At 36.3% G+C, this 22,086-nt stretch overlaps 1 protein-coding gene across 1 annotated transcript; it reads right to left on the minus strand.

Moving 5' to 3' along the window:
* Positions 1 to 418: 418 nt before the first annotated feature.
* Positions 419 to 14,856, minus strand: LOC110097578 (uncharacterized protein At5g02240). Its single transcript, XM_020824051.2, has 7 exons — positions 14,431 to 14,856; positions 8,248 to 8,519; positions 8,135 to 8,171; positions 7,963 to 8,060; positions 5,417 to 5,478; positions 4,267 to 4,390; positions 419 to 694 (listed from the first exon to the last, which is right to left on the minus strand). Exons 1-7 carry the CDS (start codon positions 14,648 to 14,650, stop codon positions 575 to 577), a joined length of 933 nt encoding a protein of 310 aa, XP_020679710.1. The 5' UTR covers positions 14,651 to 14,856; the 3' UTR covers positions 419 to 574.
* Between the last annotated feature and the right edge of the window lie 7,230 nt (positions 14,857 to 22,086).

The following is a 22,086-nucleotide window of genomic DNA, read 5'->3' on the forward strand; positions in this document are numbered from 1 at the left end:
ATTATAAAATAAATCTATACAAATGATCTTTGAAGAATTGCTTGTGCTCCTGAGCAACATCTAGAATTTTTTTTTCTTTTAAACTAAATATTTATTGCATACACTATAATTAGTATTGCAAATATGATGTAAAACAATAACAATTCAATTATATTTTGAAAATGGTTAAGATTATTTGACAGCGACTTAGGCTTCGTTTGTGACGATTTTTTTATTGCTTTTTAAAATAACTTTTTAGTTTAAAAATTAAAATTTTTCTACTAAAAATATATTTTAAAAAAGCAGTAAGAAAACCGTTCCAAACGAAGACTTAATCACCATTCTAATAAGAAATATAATTGAAAGATTACTCAAATAACAACTAGCATAGTTTTTCTCTTAAGGAATTCTACCCTACTGAGTTTATTTTCTCTGAAGAGCGAACCAACACTGCAAATGGCTCTTAAGGTAGATGTGACAATGATTTCCACAAGTTCTAATTTCGCCCTGATGATAGTAATAATACAACAGAATTGCAAATTCTACAGTACAATTTATTTAGAGGTTCTTAGAGAAGGTTTAAACACAAAAAGGCTCAAAAACGTTCGGAGGTAAGTGAGAAGAGAGCCTTGAAGTCTGTTGTTGGTGTACCAGTACCCTCGGGCTTTGATGCGAGGTCAAATGCCTTGAATTTTGCCTCCTCAAACTGTAAAGCCTGCAGACAGATACAAAGGGATAACCTCATTCTGATTAAATTAAATTCAGATTATCCGGACCAAAACTTTTTCTACCAATAAATGTATAGAACATTCCTTGCGAGATGGAGAAATTATTACGTGCGGTCACCGGACCGTTCAGAGATGAATCAGGATGCGTCATATCACCCCGGTACATAGCAGTACATAGCACTGATACACAACAAATAGTGACGTGGCGTGTCCTGATTCGCCTCTGGACCATGTCCGATGACCGCACATAACAATTTCACGTGAAACAGTTGACAGCAAAACAGTAGGCTGAAGTCTGAACCAAATAATGATGATGCAAAGTATATGATAAATTCTTTTGTATGATTTATTAATTAGTAAGCAAATTTAAAGAAAAACTTCTGAGCAGACTTGCGTTAGTACATAAAATGTTAGCTTCATAAATAGCCCAGGTAAACATGGATGGGAACTCACCCAGTATGACCTATCAGTCAATCAGGCTCAACAAATTAACATAAGCCAAATCTAATATATCTACTCTCCTAACTGCCGGGTCGGTTATTGGAAGGACGCATTTACTATGAAATAATTAGATTATGAGTACTGGAATGCTCTTAGGATAAGTCTCTACTTCTTACATCACCTATCTTCCCTTTTCCTCAATTTATTCAAAGCATCCGCAAATCTTCTGTCAGGACTCTCTATCAGGGCATCTCCAACCGAAAATCTCATTTTTCAGTCCAAAATGCAGTGAAACTAAAAAATAGCGTGATTCATCTCCAATCGAACTCCATTTTGGGACCTTTGCATAAGGTAACCGCCTTTCTCCTCTTTGGCACATTTCTTCAGCAAATCCGGTAGACAGAAAAATAACACAGGTGAACAATGTCACACCAATATTGATGTCGCACTGTTCACCCGCAACCAAATATCGGAAGTTTTGCCATTCGGCTAGAGTTCGCGAGCGACGTCATTCATGTGTTTGGAGTTTGGTTGGAGATGCCCTCCACTGACATAAAAAGCTCCTCCATAATCTTCATGTTTCTAATCACACTCACAATCTTCTCTCCATTCATAAGCTCATTGATGACAATAATAATTCAAACTCATGTAATGCCTCCGGTTACAACAAAAAATACTTAAAGAACAATCAAATAAATCTTTAAGGATTATGTCGTAAGAGAATTTAGCCTATTCCTGATCAACCTTCCAAGCCTGTGCCCTTCCATCTTGTGCCATACTTTCTGGACATGCCTTATCCATGGTGTGTCATCATCAACTAGGGCTCCCAAGCAACTCCACACTTGAGAAGAGTTATGTAGGACAACAATTTCCTTCTTTATATATTTTTAATGCATCATCTATCTCTAATTCATGTCAACTTGCAAAGAGCCGTTGACTCAAGTTTTTGAATCACAGAATATTAAATACAAACCTCTAGGACCTTGTTGTGCATTATGATTTATGAGGACCCTCCCAGGTTATTTACACTGGAGGATATTGCCATTATATTTCCCTTATCGACGACTTCTCTAAACTTTGTTGGGCATTTCCCATGAAGAAGAGATGGGAAACAACTCAATAGTTAAAAATTAAATACAAACCGCTCTAAAAAATTTGTGTTCTAATGGAGGCAAATAAAATAATAGTACTGATTTCCACAATCTTCTCTCAATGGGGTATTACATATCAATATAATTATCCTTAAACTTTGAAAAAAATAGTGTTGCCAAACACAAGTATAGACACTGTCATTGAAAATGTTCGAAATTCACTTTTTAAATCTCCTTTAAAATCATTTATTGGTTGATACGCTTATAACTAAAGTATATCTAATCAATAAATTACCCTCCACAAATAACAACCTATATTTTCCATATTAGCTTCTCCAACAGAAACCCGCATAATACTTGCATTATAGTATTTTTGGTAGGAAATAACATCCCAAGTAACAATCTCATTCTTCAAACAAACTTGCTCCCAAATTCATTTATTGTATATTTTTTTGGTTACGCATCTTTTCACAAAGGCTACAATCCTTCATTTGATAAAAATGCCTCCTAAAATACATAATCCTATAAAAATACAAGTGACCTCAAACTCCATCCCGATGATGGCCATGTTGATAGAAAATCTCCTCCTTGAAAGGACTGGAGTCGATACAACTTGAATTATAAAATGCCTCCCAAAATACTATAAAAATACAAGTGACCTCAAACTCCATCCCGATGATGGCCATGTTGACAGAAAATCTCAACAGGAGGGATTAAATCCCAAATCAAACAAAAGCTCAAATTCTTGAAATAAAATCTATCAACTGAAAACTTAAAACTAAAAAATCATCCACCTCCCGCAACTGTTTATCAGGGGTGATAAATTTGAAATTAACCTCAGCTCACAAAGACTAAATGTTGTGTCGGGTGTATCACTACGATTCATCCTCAAATAGCCTCTTGCCAACAGGGACGTGGCACGTGCCCTCTGATCGGATGATTTTGCCGCAAAATGGCACCATTATATTACGATCCTAAAATTATTGCTATTATATGATAGGTTCATAACCTATTCGACCCCTTTAACGACTAGCCTTAATCGAAAGTTCTCTCTTGTTATCAGGAGGGGTAATTAACTATAGAGGCTTGCGCCTATAGGAAACCAAAACTCAGATCAAAAAAGTTCTCACAAAATGAGGGCGAAATCTCTGGGTAGTGTCTTATCTAAAACCCAATCTGCCTTATGAAAATTCCCCCAGAACCTAATCTAGTTAAAACTCTTTGTCGTCATCGTCACACAAACACTTAAAAGAAAAATAGACAGATGACGCAGAGAGACCGGGATCACACAATCAATAAAGTGGAATTTTCTTAAGCGCACATTAATATTTAATTTAATTATCATGGGCAATATGATCATTTGCTAGCTTAGGATAGGTCTGATTATTTGGGTTTATCTAGTAGAATTTCTTATAAAGATAGGTAATATGATAGTTAGATCATGATTATTAAAATGAAACAAATCAACAATGCTTAGCCTGTTTCTCCATCATATTAGGCTGTGTTTTGGTTATTCCCTCTTCTCCCTTCCCTCTTCTTCTTCCTCAACATCATTATGGTTTTTATAAATCTTCCACTACAGCTCTACACCAATAGAAACCATTAGATCGCTCACATAGAAGAAATCAATCTAGAACATAGGCTAGAGATTAGAAAAGTAATGATGCCCTTTTTGGAAGTATTAGCTTCAAGTCTTGGAGGACTTATGGAAGATGCCAAAATTTTGAATTGCAGGTCATGCAAACATACAAACTTATAATTGAAACCAGCTGGTAATAACAAAACCAGCCAGGTCTCATTTAGCATCTGGTTTGTTATCTGACAAGTTCTCTGGCGTAGAGTTTTCAGAAAACTTACAAACTGACAAGTTATCTGGCGTAGAGTTTTCAGAAAATAAGCATTGTGATTTAAGCTGGTCAAACACATAAAATTCTTAAACTTCATGATTGTTCAATCAATGGTTCAAAAACAAATTATCAGATGAGCAAATAGAAAAGTTTTACTGTTCAATCAAGAAGTAATTATACCTGTATGGAGACTTCTGCAACATCAGCCCTAGCAATTGTTTTGGTTTCAGTTTTAAGGAGTTCATCATTTTTACCTACAAGGAGCTCCCGCAGGCCCCCATCCTTGTCCTGCAGCCCTCCAGCCCTGCTCCAAATAGCAAGAACAGTTTGATCATTCAAAGACATTTAGTCAAAAAAACTCATTTAACAGGAAACATGCAGCTAGATCGGAGGGCTTTTTTTCTAGAATGAAAGATCAAGCATATTAAAGAAGATCCCTTTAAAGTACAAGTACGCAATAATAATACAGCCTGGTGCATGGAAGAGAAGCTAAAAATTGTCTTTCACCATTTTTAGAATACAACTTTCAAGTATCCACAAAAGAATTCCATCAGCTTACAAGTCAACATTGCAGATTTTTTCATTCATCAAGTAAAATATGACATGATGGCATACCAATTTCCTTCTAAAAGTATTAAGCTGCTACATGCCAGGAAGATCGTATGAAAGAACTATATATGTATGTATATAACATATATTTCCAATACAGTCTCTAAAGTCTCTAAGTGATCTCTATTTTCTCATAAGTTTTTAATGCCAATAACTTTCTTGTTAAAAGATAACTTGCATGAGAACTAAAAGGCCACAACTACTACAGTGTCCAGTCTTTCCAAGGTGACTCAATTCACTGAGAAAATTTATACAGCTTCCAAGTTCATTTAAAGAGCACGTCCTACGTTTCCAACCATGCAATTGATTATTCACTGCATCTTAAGAGAAAAAGACTAGTTAAGCACTTTGAGAACTCAGACCTCATTATTAGCATCAGAAAATTGACAATGGTGAGATTTACTTGTCAGGTTTTGCTCAACATAATTAGATTTGAGGACATGGTTCTGCAGAGCAGGCAGCAAATTAAAGTCACTAAGCAATCTAAATCACAAAACACAGAGTAAGCTCATCCTTCAGAAACCATCAGTGTCATAATATGATGGCCAGCTTTTAGACGAAAGAGTAGTGGTAGTTAAAATGTGAATTTTGACACAACTTATTGGTATGAAATGGGCTCCGATCTATTAGAAGAAAGTTGGTATAATCACCAAACATATCTACTAACCAATATAAAAAGTACCCATCAGGATGTCATTTAAGATAATGTCTTAAAACAAACCTTATAATTGTGTATGGAACACCAGAATCCGCCAGATATTGCTCTGCCTTCCGCTTCCACACCTGAAAACACAAATTTAAATTACAGCACAAAGTTATTCATTAAAGGCCATTATCTAAAAGCCATTCATAAAATTGCACTTAACAGTGCTTTGAAAATACAATTAGTACCAATTGTTATTGTCCCATTGCCTCTAATATCTTGTGTAAAAACCAGTAACATGAGGAAGAAGACGTAGATAGAAACAGGAAAGAACTTTCTACAGCTGAGATAATCTTGAGTAATGCCAATGATAAGTTTTGTCTATTCCGTTGGAAATAAAAAAATATCCACTACTCATCAACAGACAAAAGAGCTGCAACTAACCAAAAATAAATAGTAATTCGGACTGAATGATCAAAAGGAAAAAATATAAGAAAATAATGAGGAAAATTTTTAAAAAGAGCTTAATCTAAAGTTAATTAGGTGAAAGAAGCTTGATTTGGAGAAAATTAAAAAAGCGCAAAAACACAATAATTTTGTGCATTCGTTTGAAAACGCAAAAAAAAAAAAAAAAAAAAAAAAAAATAAAAAAAAAAAAAAAACTAATACGAAAAAAAGCATAATACGCAATATGATTGAGTATTCTAGCCAACAGTTTTTTTTTCCCTCCTTTACACGTTGCACTATAGGTTAACAGGAGTAGTCACGCAAAGCAATTTGGGTCACGAGAGGATTCATGCAAACCCACATGGGAGGGAAAGAAAAAAAAAATGATGCCTCACTCTGCATCAATGTTCATTCTGGAGCTATAAAAAGCAGTAGTGTTTAGAACAGAAGGCACAGATGGCTTATTTTCAAAACTTTACAGTTTATACGAATAATATTTTTTTTTTACATGAAATTTGAGTTTAAATATAATTAGATTATTTATTTATTGTCCTAATTTTTTTACTAAGATACAAAATAATTGATTAAGAAAATTTATATTAAGTCCCTCAAATTTGGCTAAGAGTTAACTTGCTAAGGCATATTATTTATATATAGATATCATGTTATAAGCCTTTTCTGATTTAAAGTTCTATATATTTGTCTTATTTTTATATTATCTAATTAAAATATTAGATAAAAAAACATTTAAATTGATATATAAAGTTAAAAATCACAATTAGCTCACTAAGGCTTCATTTGGGACGGCCTTCTTATAGCTCCATTTCACATTACACAAGAATATCGGTGCAACGGCCTTTGCACATTTTTTTATTAGAGGAGCTTTAAATGGAAATGTTGATAGAGTAATAGAGGATTTTAAAAACATTCATAAATTTGATAGGAAGTACTTGCAGAAATTTACGAAAAGCCATGGCTGAAATTAGATTTCAGCAATTTTAGAAAACCAACGACAAGAAAATTAGGAATATAACACACAAGAATATTTTTCTATTAAAAGTTTTATGAAAAAAAAGACAAGATACAAGTGGATCTTCAATTGGAGAGGAGGCTCTCCCACATCTCTATCCGCTGGCTAGAGCACAAACACTCTAAGAATAATCTAATTTCAGCATACAATACCTACCCCTAACCCTAGGAAAAACCCCCTACTTAAAGCATACAATAAACGACAAATACCTAAACAACCCTCCCCAATTCCCTCCCAAATCATCCCTCAAATCAGCCCCCAAAGCTACTTTCTTCAATCAGGAAAAATTTTCAAATTAATACCCTCCAAATCAGCCCCAAAATATGTCCTATTTATTTCCTAATTAATCCCCTCTAAATGAGTCCCCAAATCAGCCATCAAATATGTCTTCTTTAATTAGGAAATATTTCTTAATTAATCTCCTCCAAATTATCCCCTAAGAGCCGATCCAGAAAAGGGCTGGTAAGACCACCGGAAAGTCCGGTCCAAAAGGGACCCGATCTAACAAAAGAGTCGATCGATAATGAACCACAACATAAAAAACCTCAGAAAGCACCTAGTAGGAACGCCCCTGTCATAGATGTCATTTTGCGTTGTAGAAGTTAGTGGGTTATGCAATTTAATGTAAGAATCTAACTCTTTTGAGTTCACATGTCACATGTCTGTATTAGAATAAAATTAGTTCGGGTTTACTTATATTCGTTTATTTAATGTAAGAATCTAACTGTTATATTTGTTCATGTGGATGTAAATAATCATCAATCCAACATTTCTATAGTTATTATTTTCACTCTGGTACTCTATTATTACAACACGTGTGCACTAGACACATGAGGCCAATCCCATGAAAATATGAAATTAATTTGGACCATCCTAGAGCACTTAAAAAAGCGAATGCAAGGCTGATTTTCTATCGATTTATAGTTCGTACATAAATTTCGTCTTCTTCTAAATAACAGAAGTTGGAAGCTAGTCCACAATTAAAATGATAGGAAGAACTTGAGACTCACATATGTTTCGAAAGTATCATAATAATTAATACGGTAATTTCTTTAACAGCCGTAGCATTTTTATTGATAGACATCAGTTAAATACCTGAGAAAATTGCATGTAATTTTATAAATGCTAAGAAATACTATCTACTTACCAATATATTTCCATTCCCCAAGCTATTCAAAGGATGATTTAGGTCTGTACCACCCATAGAACCAACCAGAACAATCTGCTTCACCCCAGCAGCCTTAGCTGCATAAAAAAATAATTAAAAGTGAATTATCCACGATACTTGGATAAAAACTAGAATCAAAATGGCAACTTACCAGCGTCAATCTGATTTTTCTGACCAACCCAATCAACCTGAATTATAAAAAGTTTAATTGAAATTAAAAAAAAAAAAAGATTTCAACGAAAAAATCACAATTTGTGAGCTTACCTGTTCAGGATATGCTCCATCCTCAAAATAAAACTCTGGCCTCCCACCCTGGCTTGGGTCATACCCTGGCTTCATTTTTGGGACAGAACTAGTAAGAATGATAAGAGCATCTATTCCTTGAACTGCAGGGACGATGCTTTGGGCATCCCTTATATCAGCAACAAAAACATCATCAGCTCCTCCAATTTTCTCTTTGCTCTCCTCTGTCCTCACCAAACCCCTGGCAATATAGTTTTCTGTTCTCTCCTTCAATTTCTTATAAACAATTTGACCTGAAATAAATAAGATAACACGTTTTCATTTGATAATTTAAAGCTGACCCAACTGGTTGAGATAAGGCTGTTGTTGATGAAGATTATGAGGTAGAATTGGAGTGTAACACTCACAATTCATGAAAAAACCATTCACTCAAGTTGTTGCAACTCAGCTTATATATAGCTTATGAATCGGAAAAAAGGATGAAAGATATGACGGAGAATGATCTCCACAAGTGATGGACTATGGTTTCAAAGTTGGCTCACAAGATTGGCATCCAAATATTTGCTGCCAACTAAGAAAAACCCAGTCGCAAACCGAAATCACACTGGATATGCTCCCTGGATGAAAACTATGAGCGTACTTGAAAATCAACAATTAAAAAAGACAATCACAGATTTCTCAAAAATTATATGAATTTGATTTGGTAAATGACCCATATTCTAAATAGATGAAATAATGTTGCTAAAGAACTAATACGAGCTTCATTAAAGTCAATGGTTCACAAAAGTTCAATTTTAGGGTAAATTATAGATAGGTTCTTATCATATAAGGGCCATTCACGTAGGTCCGCATTATTAAAAACTTCCATTTGGATTCCAACATAATAGTCTTTCACGAAAGTCATTCCATTAGTGAAACAGAAATTGATAGACAAATATCAATGCACTATGACCGATTCTCCTTGCAATTGCACTACTTAACCCACTAGATACACTTAAAGTCGAGCAGGCAAGCTCACACAATAAAGGAGCACATCAACGTTCTCAAATTTGTGTGAACTCATGTGAATAGTGAAAACATAGATGAATGCTTTCACATATATGGCTAAAACAATAAAGTAGAATCATGGTTATAATCAAAAATATGTTTTGACATTTAAATTAAGTCAACAAATGCATCATCGATAAGCACACTATTGATAAGATATGCAAGCAGACCTTTCACTTTTTCTACACCTAAAAACCATACTGCAACTTTCCACTACAAGTTGCTCTCTGGCCATAGATCGCCAACAACGCAATGAATCTCTAACATGCGATACCTACTGCTTCAGCAATTGTGCAGAACTTGTTCCATTCTTCTGTTTATATACACTACTCTACAACCTGTAATATAGTATAATCTTCATCATTCAACACAATACATATTTCAAAGTTCTCTATACTCTTCATTACCATTCTTTTAACTGTTGCTGTTGAAATAAATCAGAACTTCTTCATAGTATCAGATCCATTAGCTTAGCAACAAGCTCTTTCTTTCTCTACATTCTTTCCACTTCATGGATGATTCAGCTAATTCTTCCACCAATATTTCCTCTTCTCAAAACCCGGACCTAACCAGAATGGTTGACACAACCATTCCTTTCTCCCTTAAATTTATTATGTCCAATCTCAAAAACATAGTGCACATTGAACTCAATAGCGACAATTATCCCATTTAACATCTCCAAATCCTCAAAATGTTTTCCACCAAGGGCTTTTTCGAAGGCTTTCTAGATGGCTCGACAAGTTGTCCAACCAAACTCATTATCTCTACTACCATTATCAAAACCTAGCCCATAATCTGCATTAAAATTCTACCCTACATACTCAACCTCACATCTTGCTTCGAAATATGGCTACCTCTTGAGAAATGGTTCCAACCCACCAACTAGTATCGAGTAACTTAGTTCAAAAATGAGCTCCATAATATATCCAACTCAATAACTGCACAATATCAAATCTCTGGCTGACAACAATGTTGTTGCAAGTTTACATATCGACCTGAAAGATATCATACTTCATATTCTCAACGGCTTACTCCCACATATCAAGCTTTCCAAACTGCTATGCAAACAAAACTTACTCCCATTAGCCTTGATGATTTCTATTCCCTACTATTAAGTGAAGAAATCAATATCAATATTGACAATTCGAAATACTTTCCTGCTATCAATAATTTCATCGCTCTTTCATCCACTCAAGGTAGCAGCTTTCTCCCAAGCAGAGGTCATCTCAAGTCCCCTTCGTTTTCCACTCAACACAACATTTCCTCTCCTCACCGAGATGGTCAAACCTCATCAACCGGTCATCCCATCCACCAAATCTATGGCAAAATCGGACAACAGTACTTAATTCTTGCCCCAACTATGATTTACAATACAATGCCACCTCCACACTTGTTGTCACTGAATTCTTCACTCAGAAGCAACCTCCTAACCAAAAAGTGTTGTCTCAACTTTGGAGCATCTACTAACTTGATAGCTGTCCTTAACAATATTTAGCAGTCCACTCCTAATTACACTGGACCCAGCACTATAACCTTTAGAAATGGAGCCTCCCTTCTTATCACAAATAGTGGCCAAGTACTACTGTCCACACCACTTTCTACTCATAAGCTTATACTTCATAACCTTCTCCATGTCCCCTACATTTCCTATAATCTTCTCTCCATAAACAAACTAACCTTCAATAACTATTGTTCCATTTCCTTCACAAATGCAGTCGTAATGTCTCTATCTAGTGTCATTTTTCAATCATCATACCAATCTTCATATCACTAATAGCTGGTCACTCTTCATACCAATCTTCAATCAAACATTACCCCCACTTGTTACATCCTATCCACCAAATATCTTGAATGGCATGGTGCCATGCAAGGTACCTAGTCTCCAGTCCCGCCACCTCGACATCAACAAATTCTTGCCTGTTGCTAGACTTATAAAACTAAAACAGGCCCAACAACACCATTGATTGTTATAAAGCTCGTTTAGTTGCTCATGGTTTCAAACAAGAATATCGTATTGACTAATTTGAAATATTCAGCATTGTCGCCAAGATGGCAGCCATTAGAATCCTTCTAGACATTGCCCTATACCATTAGTGGCATGTCCTTTCACTGAACGATCAAATACATTTCTCCATGACAAACTTGACGAGGTTGTTTACATGTCCCAATCTCTCGGCTTTATAGACTCTCAACATCCAACACATGTTTGCAAACTCCACAAAACTATTTATTGCTTAAAACAAGCCCCAAGACAACATTCTTTTATCTTCTCCAACTTTCTTCTCTAGCACAGTTCAAGTTCAGCAAATCAAATTCTTCCTTGCTGCTTTACTCCAAAATTTACCTTTTCATTTACATTGATGATATTCTCATCATTGGCAGCCACGTCCCTAAAACCACTACAATCATTAAAGAATTGCAATATCAATTTTCACTCAAAGAACTTGGCCCAATCTCTTTCTTTATCGGTATTTGAGTCACTCCCACCTCTTCTAAATATTTTCTTAATCAAAACCAATATGCCTAGAACCTACCGCATAAATTCGCCCTTGCAAATTTCAAAATAGCCCATTTACCCATCTTTCTTAAGCCACAAAATCAGATGATGATCAATTCTTCACCAATCCTATCCTCTTTCGCAAAAGTGTCAACTCCTAGCAATACTTGACCACAAGTCCGGACATTTCCTTCACCACAAATCAACTCTTTCAGTTCATACATAAATCACTTAACAAACATTTTCAGTAAATCAAATGACTATTTCACTACATCTAAGCAACTACTGATCTTGGCTTGTGGATCACCAAAGGTGATCTCACTCTCTAAACATATTTGGACTTCGATTAGGCCTTCGACCCAACAACAAGCCTTTGCACCACCATGTGGGCTCGACTACATGAATCTTTTTTCTCCATTGTGTTCTATTAATAGTAAAATTTTCATTTAAATCTAATTAAAAAAATATATCATTTATAATATTTTCAAATCAAGTATTTTTAGGTCTACTTTCTTGATACAGGTCATGTGAAACCCCTTAAGTAAAAAAAAATTAACTGTTAAACACCGAGGCGCCTTTTGATGTAATAGTCAAAATTTCATTAAGAAACTCTGCAATTAAGCATGCTCATCCTAGAGAAATCCTGGGATGGGTGACCTCCTACGAAGCTACACCAACATGATAAAGTCGTGAGGTCTTTAGGCCAAAACGTACAATATCTCAATAGTTAAGAGTTTGAATTGTTAGAAATGGTATCCGAGCAATACACCAGTAGGAAGATGGAAACTAAGTGTAATACAAAACAAAGTGTTATGTCATGGGAGCCATTTCTTGAACCCTATATGAGACAAAGTGCAATGTGAAAGGAGTCACCACTTGAACTTGTAATGGTTACCTCTAGAATCCTATATGCATGGTGGATGATTATGAGATAGAGTTGCTAACGAGCATATCAGTTACTTAAATGGGGGAGATTGTGAAACCCATTGAGTAAAAAGAAGCTAAACTCCTAAACATCAATACGCCTTTTAATATAATGATTGAAATTTCATTATGAAAATTCGCAGTTAAGCTTGCTCATCCCAGATAAATCCTAGATGGATGACCTCCTGGAAAGTTACACCAACAGGATAAAACCGTGAGACCCTTAGGCCAAAGCAGACAATACCTCAATAGTTAAGAATTTGGGCAGTTATAGACTAGATCTAATACATCTACTCTCCTAACTGGGTCATTGGAAATCTGACGTTTTATGTGACCAAACCATCTAAGGAGACTCTCTCTAATCTTATCTACCATGAAACTATTCCAACCCTTTCACATATAAATTAGGCCTTCGACCCTACTGATCAACAGCCCACAAAAAGCTACTGTATATTCTTAAGAAACAATCATATTACTTTAAGAGGTAAACGAAAGCCATCTATCGCCAAATCCTTCACTGAGGCCAGATATTGGGCTCTTGCTTTAGCACTACTAAAAGACTTCCATATTACCACTCGCATTGGCACTTCCTTTCACTTTGATAACATATCAACCATGGCTCTAGCAAACAACCCCATATTTCATTCTCGCAAAAAATATATCAAGATTGATTAACACTTTATTCAAGGCTGCATATGCTCCAATGAATTTACCATGCATCACATTGACTCATGCAATCAGCCGTTTGAAATCTTAACCAAGACTCTCTCTCTCCTACCCCTTTCCAACATTTCCAACATCTACATGACAAATTGACAACCGAGCCTTGGATCACAATTTGCAGGGTGGTGCTAAGCACTCTACATATAAGATATGCAAGCATCCCTTTCACTTTTTGTACACCTAAAAACTACTTCTCTGAAGTACGCAACTTTCCCCTACAATTTGCTCTCTGGTTGTCGATCACCAACAGCACAATGGATTTCTACTGTGCCATACCAGCTGCTATTCTACCGTGTCATCAATTGTACAGGACTTGTTTACTTCTTCACTTTATATATGCTATTCTACTACATGTAATATAGTAAACCTCATTATTCAATATAGATTTCATAGTTCTCTATACTCTTCTTTAACATTATTTTAACTGCTGCTGCTGCTGAAATGAATCAGAACATTTTCAGTCATATCAGCCAAAATTAATAAAAATAAAAACATTGTTAGTATAAAAAAACTTACATGAAGATCAACATATCAAAACCAATTCGTATCGGGATTGTGCTAAGGAACTACATAAAAGTTTTCCAAAATCATAGATAGGAAAGTGCAATCCCTTTCACCGTTTCAAAAATTCATTTGTCAATAAAAACCATAACTTTCGCCATTTCAACCAATGTAAAAACTTATCATATATCCAAGGAATGATAACAAAAGCGCAAGCATAAAGAGCAGGTAAATTCAAAATTTCGGCATACAATCTTCTTCAAAAGTAGTTAGGATTACACAGTTGGTTAATTCCATAAAAATTTGTTCGAGTTAAGATTTTCTGCCACACGTTGAAGTTTTATTGCCTTCCACTCCATTGTATTTTAATCCTTTTCTAACACGCGCCTATTTAGATTGTCCTATTCTCTACGGTTTTCAAGCACATATTACAATTAAAGGAAAAGAGAAATCCTAGACAAGAAACGAAGAACGGGCAAGAGATCTTCAAATTAAGGATTGAAACGGCATACCGGTTCTACCGCCGGCGCCGGTTACCAGTACAGTGCTCCGGACAAGGTCCGCCATGGCCGTCGCAGAGAACGCCCCGCAATTCTTATGCACTTTCCGAGGAAGACGCCGATTCCGCAGGGAACAGGATGTAGCGGATCTCTCTAGATGGTCACGAAGATCTGTAGGATAGGATTTTATAGAAGAGGAAAGCGAGACACGTGTCAGTACAGCAATCGTCATAATCCCATGGGCCGGCACGGCGCTGGTGGCTGGTGGGTGCAGTGGCTACTTGGCTTTGGAGCTCGACAGGAGAGTAACTCGTCGACCGCTGGTCACCGGCAATGGTTGCTTTTGCTTTCCGGCGGCAATGCAAGCGATTGGGAGAGCAGAGAACGAGTGGTCTCACATGTCCTCTTCGATGGCCAGATGGCCTTATCCGGTAGCAGGTTCTCGCAGCAATTCTTCTCTAGTCGCACGTAGCTTGTTGATACTGAAGACGACCTACGCGGCCCAGTACAGATGTACATTGCACTAAAGGCCCAGTGTCTAGCATAGGCCGGGCCCATTTAAATAAAAAAATAGAAAGCTAATATTTTGCTTTTGAAAAATTACTTAAATGTTCTACTTATTGAAAATAAATAAATAAATCAGTATATATATTTAATTTTAAGTCTGACATGTCTGCAAATAATTTACTTGATCGAGATAGATTTTGATGCATTATATTTTTTGGAAACTTTTAAAATAAATTCATGAGCCTCACTAAAATCAATCACTTTATGCATATTTAAAAATTTTCATATTTTAACTGAATAAACAAGTGGTCACCAATTTTTGTAGGCTTATTATAGTCAAACTAAGCAACTCAACCTGACAAATTCAATGACCAATCAAACTAAGCAACTCAACATAACAAATCCAATGACCAACTTTTGAATAAATGTTTTATAATCGAAGGAATGCAATAGGTTGGACAATGGGTTGTAATAATTTTTTGGTCAAATTTGTCAAAATATCACTCCCCTTTCTTCACATGAGGGGAGACCTAGACTTGAGACTGGAGAGTGCTTAAATTTTTGTAGAAATCTAAAGCTTTATCCAACATCCAAAGCTGATGATCACTACCAACAAGTTTCGTTGCTCAACTTCCATTGATGACTACTATTGCATGAAAGTCTCTATCCGAACATCACCGCACATTTATTGTAGCTCATTCTACATCAAACAACTATTGTTGTCTGACTAACATAAGATGGTTGTTACCATCATCCACAAACTAAGCTCCTGCAATATCAAATACAAGTATAGGAAATTAGGCAAGAACTTCCAATTTTGTAATATCGTCTTCCTCAATTATAGGAAAAGTAAAGTTCTATAACTTTAAGTATATACTTGATTATATATACTTGGGCGTGTCTTTTAATTTTAAGTTAATAATTATATATAAGACTATATTTCCTAACGAGGAATGTTGCGTCAGATGTCACTATGGGGTTAATTGATCACAAGCATTTAAGATATTTGAGTATTGTAAATATAGGTGTCAATTCGGGTCAACATATCAGGTTTGGGTAGAATCCAACTTGACCAGATAGTAAACGGGTCGACATTAACCCGACTCAATTTTGTAAATAGGTCAGGATTATCAACCCGACCTGTGATGGTTACCAGGCTGACCCGACTCAACTCACAAGGGCTAGAATAAATCATGCACTCGCGGCACAACATGCCCGCCAACTGGCCCTCTGAGTCTGGAATCTCAATCATGCTATAGGAGGCATCTGCGGCTCTACGCTATAGGACGGCGGCAGCACCGACGTGATGCGATAGGAGACAAGACGAAGTCACGGGTCACCCGTCGCCGGGTCATGCCATGGGAGACATGACGCGACGACGCTAAGTCGCTGACAAGACACAGAGACAAGTCATGTGGATGTTACAAAAGGGTCAACCTAAACTAGACCCAATTTTACAAATGTATTGGAATTACAAACCCGAACGCGACCTGTATGACAAATGGATAGACCCGACCCCAAAATTTTCAGGATCGGTTTTTGAGTCGTATCATTCTCTAGTCGCACGTAGATTGTTGATACTGAAGACGACCTGCGCGGCCCAGTACAGATGTACATTGCACTAAAGGCCCAGTGTCTAGCATAGGCCGGGCCCATTTAAATAAAAAAATAGAAAGCTAATATTTCGCTTTTGAAAAATTACTTAAATGTTCAACTTATTGAAAATAAATAAATAAATCAGTATATATATTTAATTTTAAGTCTGACATGTCTGCAAATAATTTACTTGATCGAGATAGATTTTGATGCATTATATTTTTTGGAAACTTTTAAAATAAATTCATGAGCATCACTAAAATCAATCACTTTATGCATATTTAAAAATTTTCGTATTTTAACTGAATAAACAATTATTATAGCCAAACTAAGCAACTCAACCTGACAAATTCAATGACCAATCAAACTAAGCAACTCAACATAACAAATCCAATGACCAACTTTTGAATAAATGTTCTATAATCGAAGGAATGTAATAGGTTGGCCAAGGGGTTGTAATAATTTTTTGGTCAAATTTGTCAAAATATCACTCCCCTTTCTTCGAACTTTTATTTGGTCCGTTGAACGTACGCAACTCTACGTTCGGCCGCTAGTAGAATCGAGCCACGCGTTTTCATTATTTACCGCGCGCCCCGACAACCCGACCCGGAACGGACCCAAAATTGCTCGGTATTGCTAGGTATTGGTCGATTCTGCTCGGCAATAACCAATACCGAGCAAATACCTAGCAATACCGAGCAAATACCTAGTTGTACCGAGTTGTACCGAGTTTTTTCTAGCAATACCGAGCAAATACTGAGTTGTACCGAGTTGTAAAAAAACTCGGTACAACTCGGTATTTGCATGGTATTGGTCTTCACAGAGCGGTATTTCTCATTTTTGCAAAGCAATACCTAGCAAATACCGAGCAATACTGAGAAAATCGCGAAGATAGCATTCCCGGGTTTCGCTCCGGGTCAAGTCGTCGGGTCGCGCGATAAAGAGTAAGAGCACGTGGCAACATAAGATGGTTGTTACCATCATCCACAAACTAAGCTCCTACAATATCAAATACAAGTATAGGAAATTAGGCAAGAACGCCCAATTTTGTAATATCATCTTCTTCAATTATAGGAAGAGTAAAGTTCTATAACTTTAAGTATAAACACTTGATTATATATACTTGGCCGTGTCTTTTAATTTTAAGTTAATAATTATATAAGGCTATATTTCCTAATGAGGAATGTTGCGTTAGATGCCACTATGGGGTTAATTGATCACAAGCAATTAAGATATTTGAGTATTGTAAATATATGTGTCAATTCGGGTCAACAGGACAGGTTTGGGTAGAATCCAACTTATTCCGGTCGTAAACAGTTTGACATTAACCCGATTCGATTTTGCAAACAGGTTAGGATTGTCAACCCGACCTGTGATGGTTACCAGGCTGACCCAACTTGACTTGCATGGGCTAGAATAAATCATGCACTCGCGGCACAACATGCCCGCCAACTTGCCATCTAAGTCTGGACTCTCAATCATGCTATAGGAGGCATCTGCGGCTCTACGCTATAGGACGGCGGCAGCACCGACGTGATGCGATAGGAGACAAGACGCGGTCACGGGTCACCCTTCACCGGGTCATGCCATGGGAGACATGACGCGACGACGCTAAGTCGCTGACAAGACACAAAGACAAGTCATGTGGATGTTACAAAAGGGTCAACCTAAACTCGACCCGGTTTACAAATGTGTTGGAATTGCAAACCCGAACGCGACTTGTATGACAAATGGATAAACCCGACCCCAAAATTTTTAGGATCGGTTTTTGAGTCGTATCAGATTTTGACACCCCTAATTATAAATATAATGTAAATTGAATAGTGTATATTTTAGTTAGGTTGTTTGATTGATATTAAAATAACCTCATGAAAGTCTTGTTATTTTTAATAGTCGGTTTGTTGAAGAACTCTCACTTGATTTCAATTTAGGGCACAGCAGTGATAGCAGCTATGCATGACATGGATAATAGGAAAGGCTTGGATGGAGTCAACGGAGGTCGCTGATACCTACTCGGGATTGTTGGCTTGGAAAGAGCAAGGTTTTGCAAGTGAGGTTTTACTAGCTATTCCACAAATCCAATTCGACAAGTAAGGAATTAGAATTCATCCAATTTGGCTGATTTTTAAATTCCTCAAGCATAAATAATATGCGTTTTTCCCCAACATAATCTCAGCATTCCTTTTTACAAGAAGTTATATTAAGATGCCATCATATTGTAACACAAATGATCCATGTGAGACATGAATTCAAATTCCACCCTAGTCATTATATCCAAACATTTCATGGTACTTAAACACCTTTGAGGGACCGTTTGGGACTGTTACAATTTTTATAAAGATGACTGTAAAGTTGCTGAAGAGAAAACATCATTTTTAAAAACTTGTAGTAAAAACTAAAAAACATATTCCTAGTACAAAATTTATTGAGAACGATAAAAAATCAGTGGCCAAACAAAAAATGTGATTACAACCCAAAAAGTAAAACTGTACAAGAAAGTTATCCGAAATGAAGCCCGACATAACTGGTCGCAAACATGCATTGCTTATTGAATGCATGTGATATTCACTTAATTAAAAAACTCCAACTCCGACCATTGTCGCTCACCGACTACGATCCATTCTACCTTTGTCGCATGCAGACTATGGTTCCTCCGACCACCATCGTCTGTTGAATAAAGTTTCTCTAATCACCATCGCCCGCTAACCACGGTATTTTCGACAACCGTCGCTTGCCGACCACATTCCCACCGACCATCATCGCCCTCCGACCACGGTCCCACTGACCACTATCGCCCGCCCACCATGATCCCTCCAACCATTATTATTCGTCGACTACAATCCCTCCAACTATTATTATTCTGCCCACTACAGTCCCACTGACCACCGTCGCCCACCGACTACGGTTCCTCTAACCACCGTCACCCTCCGACTACAGTCCATCCAACCATCGTTGCCCTTCGACAATGGTTCCTTCGACCATCGTCTCCTGCCGACTACGGTCCCTTCGACCTTCGTCACTTTCCGACTACAATCCTTTCAACCTCCGTTGCCCGTCGATTACGATTCCTCTAACCACCGTTGCCTGACTAATGTTCTTTCGTCCTCTGTTGCCCGCCGGCTACTGTCCCTCTGATTACTGTCGTCCAACTAAGGTTCTATCGATTGAATGAAAAGACAAACACTATCTTAAGAACAATTCTCATAGCATTAGATTCTTTAAACTCCCATCATATAATGTGCTATGTACAATGTATATTTGATACATCGAGATAAGGCCTTCCCCCAAGGAAGTGCCTCATTTGTAATTAACAATAAACAATATAATCATTTTAACTGGACCAAACCCCGTGGTTTTTCCCCTTTTCATGGGTTCACGTAAAAATTCTTGTGTTTCTTATGACTCTTTCGTCACTCTCTCTCTTATCTGTCCATGTGTTGAATCTTAGTTTAAAGCTAACTCATTAAGCTCTTTATCTCTCTACCGCTACGAATATTCTTGAACGCAACAACCATAAAAAATAAGTTTTGACAAAATTCATAAATGTTTTTTTTAGCAACTGTGCTCATTTTAAAACAAATAATTCAGCTCTATTTATCGCATTTTAAAACTCTATTGTATAACGATGATCAGTATGAAAAGTTGCAAGATTTTTCCTGTCTGGTATCTACCAATTTATCCACTCTTCCCGAATCCCAGACCAAAAACAAACCAAAACAAAGTTTAAAGAAAAAAAAAAAAAAAAAAACCAGTACATGATTCTATGTATTTTCAGCAAAACAAAACGCCAATCTTCTTCGAAATTAGTAGCCACGTTGCAGCGATATGTTCCACCTTGGATCACACGCTACAATATTTGCTGCTAGCTGGAACTTTCCTCTTGCTTTTCCTTGCTCCTTTCCTTCACCCATCAACCAAAGATCAAATGTAATAAAGTATATATCGACAGTACAGAAAGCTTAAACTAAGTCATCCTGGCAAATTATGTGCTTCGTGTTCATAATCTGCTTCGAGTTTTGCCAAAGTAAAATACAAAGATAGTCACGTGTTGAGACTTTGATGTTCCCAATTGGCCTGTCGAGGGCAGAAATATATGGTTTCTCGCTCTTAGAATATTTAAGTAACGGTTCATTCCCTTTGTGCTCTTAGAATATTTAAGAAACGTTCAATACTGTCCTAGCAAAAGGATTAATGACCAACAGGAGCTAGGCTGATAAAAAAGATAGAATTATTTTGTGCGGAATCCAAATATCATTCGGAGACCAATCAGAATGTGCAACATCACCTCTTCATTGTGTACTGCGGCTCAGTACCGCTGATGTGGCTGCACCTGATTCACCTCCAGACATAAAGCTACGTCCGACCTCCGCACATAATAAATTCCCGATAAAAAGTGCTTTGATTCTAATCCAAACAGATTATATGTTTTAGTGATATTAATGAAAGAAAACCTTAGTTGCCAACCAAAATATAGGATCATTTGTCAATCACTTGTTGATTATATATGGATTTTCAGTTAGGCTTTGTTTGGGATGGTTTTCTTACTACTTCTTAAAGCAGCTGTTTTTTAAATAAAAAATTTTGTACTAAAAAGCTACTTTAAGATGCAGTAATAAAGTCATCCCAAACAAAGTCTAAAATACATGCAATTATTTTGATATGTGCCCAAGGGCTCATTTGATTGCTTCTATCATCAAATTCTTCGTATAAAATATGATACAGTCATTTGGCCTATCACTTTCTCGTAAGTGTTAGATATTTTATAGTGTTAAAGAAGGCTAATGATACACATAGAATAATAGAACTTTCCCAAAATTATTTTTCATTCTAAATAAAAATAAACCATAATTTTTTTTTTCTTTTGCATGCATATATATATATATCTATCAAGGCATATAAATTATTTATAAGAATGCATTCATCATTGCCTATGAATAATAGAAATAATTTGATGACAGCTTACATGTATAGAGGTGGGCTGCTAATATGAAGAGGTTTAATGACGAGACACCTGATAGCAAATTTTCTACGAAGAGGAACAAATTTGGGTCTGAAGATTCCATGAGGGTGGACCGTCGGTTTCTGTTCATACATCTCTCTTACTTCCACCAATTTTGTTTTGGAATAGTATGTTCACAAGATATCACCTTAGCATCTTCCCAATCTACCATGAACCAATGCTTCAATTATATGATAATATTTTGTATTAAGTCTTAAAATGTTATCTGATTATTCATATGTGACCAATTTATTCCAACAATATTATATTTTTTCAATCTATTGACATCAAATGGTCTGCTACAGAAAACATTGGGACCAATTTTGCATCACTTACAATTTCTATCAGTGTTTATTTGAGGGATTATTTTGAATCAAATCTATACAAACGAGTGACTAAATTGGACAAATATGATACTCATTGACTGAATTGGCCACACACAGAATCTCCAGACTATTTCGAAGTTTATTTAATGAATTTCTTCATTCATTTCATCATTATTAGCCTTCTCAAAGTTAGGGGCGGATCCAACTTCTTTTCTTAGGATGGACAATTTTTTTTTTTGG

This window comes from Dendrobium catenatum, unplaced genomic scaffold (genome assembly GCF_001605985.2).
Source record: "Dendrobium catenatum unplaced genomic scaffold, ASM160598v2 fragScaff_scaffold_231, whole genome shotgun sequence".
NCBI classification, from domain to species: Eukaryota; Viridiplantae; Streptophyta; class Magnoliopsida; order Asparagales; family Orchidaceae; genus Dendrobium; species Dendrobium catenatum.